General features: G+C 37.0%; 1 protein-coding gene across 1 annotated transcript; it reads left to right on the top strand.

The window, feature by feature from the left end:
• The first annotated feature begins 938 nt into the window (after positions 1-938).
• Positions 939-6,986, top strand: dmbx1b (diencephalon/mesencephalon homeobox 1b). Its single transcript, XM_056750983.1, has 5 exons — positions 939-1,066; positions 3,317-3,479; positions 3,745-3,923; positions 4,829-5,204; positions 6,163-6,986. The coding sequence occupies exons 2-5, from the start codon at positions 3,326-3,328 to the stop codon at positions 6,555-6,557; spliced, it is 1,104 nt and encodes a 367-aa protein (XP_056606961.1). The 5' UTR covers positions 939-1,066; positions 3,317-3,325; the 3' UTR covers positions 6,558-6,986.
• The last annotated feature ends 3,225 nt before the right edge of the window (positions 6,987-10,211 follow it).

A 10,211-nucleotide genomic window follows, 5' to 3' on the forward strand; every position in this document is an offset into this window, starting at 1 on the left:
ATGTAAAATATATATATTTAAAAAAAGAAACGAATGTGCCACTTTTAAACTAAAGCTGCAAACAGAGCTTAAAATTCTTGACTAAGTTTCACAAAAGTGGCAAAAAATTGGACTATTTTACATTTCAAGCCTGAAAATATATCACATTGAACCGCAATTTTCCCCAGCATTTTAGCGAAATAGCCTATGCAAGATTTACATTAAAAGTCCACTTCTTAAATCCAGCCTTGACGGTTTTTCTTTGGGAGAAGAAATCTTAAAAAAAAAACTTGAAGAAGAGAAGGGCATTATTGTTTTAATCCTCTTACCATCCGTCATTTTAAGACTTTTTAAAAGGCTGAGACGGCGTCTTGTCTCGCTAAATCCTCCAGGCCGGGAGAGATTCCTCCATCTCTTAGAGATCTCTTTCTCTCTCCAACTTCTTTGCTTTGGTCCCTCTTTAAAAAAGCTTGTCAGGGGTGTAACGCAAATATTACATTGAACTCCTTTACTTATTTTATACGTATAATTTATTTATAAGTCAATAAAATACGACATTTAGTTTAAAGGCAGACATCTTAAGTCTAACTTCTAACGTCTAATTAAAAAAAATCTAACCACAATGTTAACGATTTTACAAGAGCTTTTTATTTGTTTTATAATGTCAACGCTATTTTTTTTCTTTCTCTTTTCTTTATTTCTTAAATGATTTCGTCAACCATATTTCTGAAAACTTGAGACTTTTTTCCATTAGAAACATTACATTACGAAGGTTGGCACAAACCACTTAAAACTGCACTGGTGAATTTAAGGTCTGATTGACAGTGGAATTAGCCTCTGAGATTCAGTTGTGATCTGAAAGTCTTCCTCATTGGCTCGATGGGCGGGAGCTATTGGCTGTCCCACACGGGGGAGGCTGTGATATTCTTTGGGCACTATAACAATTCTTCAGAACACAGCAGCATTAAACCGGCCAGGATACTTTTGTCAACAGGATTCAAAATCAGAGACTGGAAATCACTTCGGCTGAAGAAATTATCACTTGCACTGTTTTAACTGTTTTGGAGGAAACAAACTTCTTACAGAGGTGAGTAACACTGATTCATATCAGCCTGTGAAAAAATGTACCTCAATTTGAAGTGTTTTATTTTTTTCTGGTAAAATATATATAATAAGCAAATAAACTGTTGTAATTCTGATCATGTCTCAAACATACATTCAAGTGCTGTTGCTTTACAATGAGATTTCTGTCCCTTTCTGGGTTTTAATTTAAACTTAAAGGCTACTGCTTTCTTTAGGACTGAAAACTCTGAAAATTATTTATCTCAAATTATTGTTTTACCTGCTCTGTAACCTTTTAAAACAGGGCAATGCATTACTTTTACGCTCTTTTAAATATAACCATAATATGTTCCGATAATTTGGGTTTTAAAAATGACAATTCAGAAATGGTTTAATAACTTTATTAGCTTTCACAACAATGATTGAATCCTAGACACTAATAAAGTGTCAATGTAGCCCACAAATTGTATTGCCTTTAATAATATTATATTTTTATAGTTCGATTAAGTCATATAATAATAGCTTTTTTGGATTTAATTAAAACCAATTTAAATTTTCAAAACCTTTTAAAGTGTAGCTTTTACAAATTAGTTAATTGTGAAGAAATTTCATAACTCTTCATACGTTATTATGTATTATAAATAGATATAGATGAATATAGATAAAAAGATAGGCCTAAATTTTAAGAAATTAACCATAGAAATATTTAACTGTTATCTTTGTGTGTCAACACGCATAGTCACTAAAAATCACTTTTCTTTCTCTTTGTCCAATCCCTAAAAATAATGTCTAACCAAAAAAGTTGGACAAAATTAAGGCTAGTTATGATTTCGTTCCAAGTGCTATGAAACTGAGGAAGCGCCTCTCATTACATACGGCCATGAACACAAACTATACATGTCGAACTGGTAATGAAAGCTATTTGCACCAACATTAAAAGCGACCCAACTGGGAGCAGCATGCATATGTGAATGCATAGATCTCCGCCAACCCCAGCCCGGGGCCATAGAGAAAATCGCCACCGGGAAGACCGGAGCGAGAGTGCGCCAATTGAGCTTCACGCTGGGAGGGCAAAGTACATGTTTAGCAAAGCACTTTTTGTTCAGCCGAATTAAAGTATCCCCATGCGGATAGAATATATCCGCATACAATATAGTGTCAGTGACACAAATGCCACCGGGGTCTTTAGTGAAGACTAAATCCTAAACCCACAGGCTACTTAAAATCGTTCTTGCTTCAAATAATAGTAATGACTAATAAAGAGATTAATCCCACTTTAGCCAATTATCACTGATTAAGCGGGGATCAAACCGCAGGCTAACATATGTCTTTGGCCTGGAGTCTATTATCACGATGTAATTTATTATAAAACAGCTGTATAACAAACAAACATATACATTCAATTGTTATTAGTCTGATATCAATCATGTTTTTATTAATATTATTAGTACGCCTAAATTGTTGTTTATCGTAACGTTTCTTTATAATAGAGTCGTTTCCCTTTATTTGACAGATGGACATTAGTTTAAACATATGCCCTCGAGTCCAGATCTTGTTCATGCGCAAAAAATGAATCTTTAGCATGCTTTCCTACAGCGAATTAATCATAGCTGTATACATTTAATTTGATGGATGACCTAAACAAACCCATGTTCTGTCACAGCTGCTAAATTATGTATTTGAAATGTAGCCTATCAAATCAGCTTTTTAATCATTAAAACAAAAACATATTAATGAATTATTATTATTCGGTTAAATTGACAGAAGATAAAGAGTTGCTTGGTTTTTAGCGCATGATTAAAATCTATTTAATTGGCACAAATAAAACATGTGCAATTTTTTTATAAATTGTGTACTGGCAAAATAATACAAGACAAATCGTAAAATAAACGTTATTTTAAACACATTTGTGCATCTATTGTGTCGTTTACGATTACAGCTTTTTTGTGCAATCGAGTTTGAGCAATCCATATATACTGTAGTTTAGATTAGTTTTTGTCCAAAAATCAGGATTACATTTGATAATACAAATTTCAAAGGTAAATGATTCTGTGTTTACACAAATAAATTAATTATATGTATATAGCTTATATGTTTTACCTCTATATTGTTTAATCAGATGGGATTTATTTCCATCCAGCGAATTTAACATATGGGTTATGACCATCATCAAAGTGATGGGGATGCTGATATATAAAACAACTGATGTGAGCTTACATGAAATCCACGTGGCAAGAGAGGTTAAATAATCATATTTTGGGCATGTCTTTAACAGTGGGACGCCATGCAGCACTACGGGGTGAACGGCTACTCTCTGCACGCTATGAACTCTCTGAGCGCCATGTACAACCTGCATCAACAGGCCGCACAACACGCGCAGCACGCACCAGACTACAGGCCTTCAGTGCACGCGCTCACGCTTGCGGAAAGACTGGCAGGTGAGGCTTCCATCAATTTAATGACCCTTTGTTAACTATTAAGCTATTCCACGTCTTAAATAGCTACAAAATAATGCTAGTAAATTAGTTAAGACAATTGATTCTATTTTTCAGTTATTTAAGAAAGTGGATATAAAAGGGTAGCCTTACATTTACTTGAATTTAGCGTTAAGCATGTATTATTATAAAGAAAGAAAGAAAAAATTTGATGGGTGGATGATTTTAAAATAATGTTTTGTCATATTCAATGGGTACACATTTGTAGACATCATCCTGGAGGCTCGCTATGGCTCTCAGCACAGAAAACAGCGACGCAGCCGCACTGCCTTCACCGCCCAACAGCTTGAAGCGCTGGAGAAAACCTTCCAAAAAACTCACTACCCAGATGTGGTTATGCGTGAACGACTGGCCATGTGCACCAACTTACCTGAAGCTCGTGTCCAGGTGAGGTCACAACTAGAATTGTATACCTGAGTTAGACAACAAGACTTGAGCACCTCAGCGATGACGTATTTCTGTATGCAAACCCCGGAAGTGAGTTGGCATTTTAGGACTTCCGGTTCCATCGCCCCAAAGTCAAAAGTTATATTCTAACCGGCATGCACTGCTTCAAGTCAGATTTCGGTCGATCTTCGCAGCGCCGTGTAAAGTCGAACAAACCTACTGTTTTTAATGGGTTTTTGGTAAATCGCCTGAAATAAAGTCTGGGGTTATCGAATCCTCTAAAAATATTCACGTCTTATTCTTTGACAAAAAAACACACAAATTATAACCCGCTTGTGATTTTTAAAACTTTTGTGTGTCTTAAAAACTGTGGTTGCTAACAAGTTGCTCAAAGCAACTATTTCCTTTGGCGGGGACGTTAGACGTCATCGCGCATGTAAAGCTCATAAATAGTGCAAAATGGCCACAAATCTCTTAAAACGTAGATGCGAATTCATTCACAGAGTAATTACTCACCAGGGAACACATTTGTGAAACAATTTGAATGAGTTGTCGGAGGCTAAATTGGTGGTGGTAAAGTTGATATCTACCGATTTTTAAGTGTAGTGTGTGTATAGCATCGTGTTATCTTATTTCTGCCGAGTGTATTTTGGCATCAAAAGTAACAAAGTTACTTGTGTTCATTTGTAAATATTATCTTTATATACAAAACGTGTGAACGCCATAAACCTTTGTTAATCACAGAGCTTATTTTTGCGATCTTCCAGCGCAGCACGCACTTCCGGTTTAGCCCACAAAAATGCGTCACCTCTGAGGTATTGCCCAAACTTTTAAAACGTCTCAAGTGAATTTTTTACTAAATTATATGTGTTTTAAAAGTATCACAAATGTGTTCTTTTTCACAGGTATGGTTTAAAAACCGACGTGCAAAGTTCCGCAAGAAGCAACGTAGCCTGCAGAAAGAGCAGCTTCAGAAGCTAAAGGAAGTTGGGCAGGAAGGCTCTCTGGAGGAAGGAAAAGAGGAAGCCCCGCCTGCTGAGTCTCAAGCCACGCCTTCTCCATCAGTAGGGGGTAACCCCACATGTCAACCTCCTTGTGATCTGAGTGAAGAGGTGAATGTCACTTCACCGGAACAGTCAGGGGCGGAGTCTGGGACTGAGGACTTGACTGACAGAGAGGATGAATCTCTGTCTTTCCACAATGAAACTAAAACGAAAGAGGAGGGGCCAACCATGATGACAGATTCACCCAATAGTTGCAAGCCAGTGAGCCCCAAATCAGGTACATAATTAAACATTACCTTTCTTTCACAAGACTGGAAAGGTTAAAATTGACATGATGGTGAATAAATGATGCTAGAATAAAAAGAATTCGGTACAGCCTACAACGTAATTTTAGAGAATTTTACTGTTATTTTTCCACGTAAAATGTATAAAAAACGATTTTACAGATTTTTCAAATGTTTTTGCAATTCGTTCGAAAATAGTCAAATGACACAAAAGATGACACATTTACAACAAAAAACAGGTGAATCATGTAATGTTTATTAAAAAAGACATACCTGTTTTTTACAGGATTTTTTTACCGTGTATTTCTGGAATATGGTCAAAACCTGACACAATTCCGGATAAATTGGCAATACTGATCTCAGAACTGGCATTAGCACAGTTCCTGCTCACTGGTAACATAACACATGTCACAGGTCAAATGTAGCTTCACAGAGCCTAAGCGCAATGCACCATTCTTCTAACCAATGGTTACCACAAAATGAAAAATATGTCAAACTCTTCTACATATCTAAGAGAAGTTAACATTAAAAACTAACAAGTCTTTAACTTTACCAAAAACATGTAAATAAATCATTTTTATCATTTACTCTCCTAATGCAGTCTGACGCAAAGCATGCTGGGAATTGGAAATCCTTCTTGACTAATTTTTTTAATTAACTTGATTAAATTAAGTAAATTGAACAAGGAGTAAATCAATTTTTTGAATTTTAGTAAAAACTTCAAGTTAATCAAAAATAATCATTATACTTTACTCAAAGTAAAAAAGTGTTTCATGATCTTTAAAAAAAATATTTAAGTAGAACTTTTTTAAATAAAATTAAGTTTACATAACTTAATCTGTTTGATTATTTTGAACATTTGGGTTCACAGTGGGGAAAAATACTTTTTTTTACAGTTTGCATTTAAAAAAAAGTCCATACAAAAACATACTATTCTTCCTTTCTCTCCAGACATGCCACTCAGCTCTCCAGCTATGCCGTCATCCAGCGGCGTCGGAACGGCTCACTCCAATTCCTATGCATCGTCCCCTCTCAGCCTGTTTCGCTTGCAGGAACAGTTTCGCCAGCACATGGCCGCCACCAACAATCTCATGCACTATCCCGCCTTCGACATGACCACGCCTTCCACCTTACCCTACCTGAACATGACCTCGCCGCTGGGATCGCTCCCCTGTCAGTCCTACTATCAGTCCCTGTCTCAAGCCCAGCAGATGTGGAGCAGTCCTCTGCTGCAGGCCTCCGGGGGTTTGCCAGCCCTAAACAGCAAAACTACAAGCATTGAGAATCTGCGTCTGAGGGCGAAGCAGCATGCTGCTTCACTCGGCTTGGACACGCTACCAAACTGACCGCAGACCTGTGGAAATGCACGGATTTGTGCAATCGCTGTGGCAGAAAAACATTGTGTATGTGAACGTCTTGTATTTGGGATCTACATCATATTGGCGTGGATGAACTGGAGCATTATTATACTGTAGCATGGCCGATTGGAGGTGTTTGGACTACGGGTTGTGATTGTTGCTATAAGAAAAAAACATTAGAGAACAATATTGGTCTGCATGGCAGGGGTATTGGACCCTTTTAAACACTCTTGGCTTTGCACTTCGAAACATATAAAAAAAGCACATGAGTGTCTCCAGTTCATTTAAATCTATAAATAATCTCATTCAGGTCCACCGCCCCATTAAGAAGTTTAAATCTGCAGTTTGTCTGTTTGAAGAGATGTTTATATGGAAAGTGAAGCACATGAATGCAAAAGACTGCAGATTCAGAACTACTTGGATCCAATCTCTTTGAATCCTGCCATGAGTTTTGTTGTTTGAGTCTGTTGGATATCTCAGAATTGTTTAAATAAATGTGAATAATTTATCTGCTAAAATAAAAGGGAATAAATCATGTTGAATGTGTAGTGATAAACAAATATTTTTGTATTTCAATCTTGAGTGTTTATTAGAATTATTATAATTCTTAACACGTATACATACACATACCCCTAACTGTTACTTTTTTAAGTTTAATTTTAGAGATGCACCGATATATCGGCCAATAATTGCTATTGGTCGATAAAAGCAGTTTTATGCCGGTAGGATGATCAGAGCCGATAAATCCTGTCAATCAAAAGAAAATGCAATGAATTTGTGCTCTGTATATAGAAAATGTTAAGGAACATCACCGGTTTTATGTTCAATATTAATATATGCATTTATAACATTTAGAAATCTAAGAAATATTAATTTAATCTTTATCGGCATCAGGCTATGAAAAATCTGCTAGTGGTATCAGTGGAAAATTGTTGTATTGGTGCATCTCTACATTTTGAAAACAACACAATTAAAACATGACGAGTTTGCAACACACAATGAAATGTTTCCAGCACATGCTTCCAGCACATGCAAATGTTTTTTTCGAAATGCGCCTCTTCATAACTGATCCAAAGAAGAGCTTTAAACAAAATGGCAGAAAACAGGTCCATCATCCACATCACTCTCAATGAGACGGTCACCACCCACCTGTCAGAGGTTTGACAGGTCTCAGACAGAATTCTGCTGTAAGGAGATTACTGCAGGTCAGGATACCAGTGGATTAAATCGAGGAAGAACAGAGGAACGGAGTGAAAACACATCAAATTCAGTCTTGCATTAACAAGCCATACTTTATATTCCTACACTCAAGTGCTTTTAAAAAGATGGATGGTTCAACATTCCAGACAGAAATGTGAGGAAAGAAGACATATGATGACAAGTACTTGTTTGTCTTTGTGGTGACTATGAGTCAAGTTTCAAAATATGGGTTGCAGGTCTGTTATAACAGACAGCAGTGAATAAACAATTAGCTAATTGACCAAATAACAGAATGCATAACTATGATCATAACTAGGTACTTGTCACCTTTTATAAGGACATCAAAAGCCATACTTTTTGGTTCTGTCAGTATTTTAAATAAAGGACACTTCTTAGATTTTATTTGCTACAAGCATAGCTAGGGTTTTTACCAACTAAAATATGTGCTGAAATATAACAGAAAATTCAGTTCAAACATTTAGAAGATAAACACAAACTATAAAGATGATAAATAACTTTCAGCCTTACCAATGCATTTCAATAATACATTTCAGTGTCTCATTTTAATGGTGCAATGAGTGATGAATGCAATATAACATGCATGTATTCAGAGGTGTATAAAGACCTTTCATAATAAGGCATTGTGTTTTTATTTCATTTGAATGAGGTATTTTTATCTACATACAGGGTGGGTCCCCTTATTTGGGACTTCTTATGATCTAAATGTAATTAATTATTTATAATAAAATGAATGTTAATGACTAACACGAGATCTCACATTTCTGCTGCCTGTGACGGATCTACTTAACACTTTGTTTGTGCAGATAAGAGTGAAAACATGAGCAGCACAGTTTGTGTGTGTGTTGTTAAGCTCTTGAGGTCCTATGGAGCTCTTTGATGTTTATCAGGATTGAACACCGTTATAGGGATTTTCCAATTTGACAGATGCTTGAATATATGGCAGTGGTTAAAGAATGCCGGCAAGAGGATTAGGATCATATTCTGGCTGTGGCTGTCAGTTCATCAATGGGCTCAGGTTCCATTGACAGCACTCCTTTGCGACACGGCTAAGGCCTTTAGAGAAACCATAAAGGAGTGTGAAAAGAAGACCTGTTTGAATGATATGGTGTGATATTTGTTCTAACCTTGCTGGATGTGCATAAAGTGAAGAAGTCAAGAAATATCAGAGCACTTATGATTACTCATGAAAGACTTGTCATGAAATAACAATGATATTTAAAGTGTTCAACATTAAATCAATTATCTTTGATATCGGGTTGTTCATTCATTTTAGTTTTTAATCAATATATTAGTACACAAATTAGAATGTCCAAATGCAACAACTTCTGCAGAACATTCTCTATAGGGGTTCTCTCTTCGAGCTAAGACAACCGAAAAACAAGCTCGGCAAAAACTCCTCATGCACGTCAGAGGTTTCAACCCGATTTCCCATAATTCCACTCAACACGATTCGCACGTGAAAACTCTGCAAAGTAGCACACGGTCTTCTTAACCTTCAATCTGACCCACCCGACAACTCACTCTGCCAGCCCCTGCGAAACAATACTTCCACAATACCTCTGGACTTTTGTTGCCGTGGAGTTGTATAATTCCAGGATTTACTGACAGTCGAGGATATGCTAAATCCTCCTCTGCTCTTCCTGAAAGTGGATGAGACAGACTCGCAAAGAGCGGCTCTCTTTTCCGCCTTCGATTTGGCGGGTAATCCCGATACGCGCTGTCTGCAATTTTACTGTATGTGTTTAAGCGCATTTGCACAGCATTTATCTACCCAATGTAAACCAATTTGGCTATAAGGGCCTCGGGGCGAGCTCACCGCGGCGGGAAAGAAAGGAAAACTCAAACGTTGCAGATGCGTGGTGGGGTGGTGACGTAGGGGGTCTACAGCCAAAAGAGAAAAGAATAAAGGGTGGAAATGGTTCAGGAGAAAGAAGAATCTTGTCCAGGGGCCTTACGCTTCACGATTGTGGGGTAAAAAGTTGAAAGCCGTCAAAACCTGAATCACTGGACTGTTGATTCGCAGAAATCTTCAAAATAATCGTCATTCCATAATCCGGCTGTACAAGCCTCCCCAGACAGAGTTTTGCATAGAAGATGTCACTGATGTCTGTATTGCGTGTAACTGCATGTCTGAAGACAACATTTTTACATTTACTGAAGCGTGACTCGTGCCCTTGCAAAACTCATAGTTGATATGGTTGGTTGCGCATATTCTGACCTCTTGGCATATTCTGATCCTTAGATATAACTCAGGTCCTTCAGTATAAGGTCTTGTGCCCACCAAAGCATTATTAAGCGGTTGAAATGCTCTTCTGAAAGATGATTTGGTTGCTACGATACAGAATATCTGCTAAAGTAATGAGTAAGTATATGCTTTTTCAGATAGTTTGTTTGTTTAATCAACAAATATAAATATTGAGG

This window comes from Triplophysa dalaica, chromosome 6 (genome assembly GCF_015846415.1).
Source record: "Triplophysa dalaica isolate WHDGS20190420 chromosome 6, ASM1584641v1, whole genome shotgun sequence".
Classification (NCBI taxonomy): Eukaryota; Metazoa; Chordata; class Actinopteri; order Cypriniformes; family Nemacheilidae; genus Triplophysa; species Triplophysa dalaica.

Bases quoted from the DNA above. Each gene is read 5' to 3' on its own strand.
- dmbx1b (XM_056750983.1), top strand. From the start codon at position 3,326: ATGCAGCACTACGGGGTGAACGGCTACTCTCTGCACGCTATGAACTCT. The intron at 3,480-3,744 runs GTGAGGCTTCCA...ACACATTTGTAG, and splicing joins GCTTGCGGAAAGACTGGCAG to ACATCATCCTGGAGGCTCGC. The intron at 3,924-4,828 runs GTGAGGTCACAA...TCTTTTTCACAG, and splicing joins TACCTGAAGCTCGTGTCCAG to GTATGGTTTAAAAACCGACG.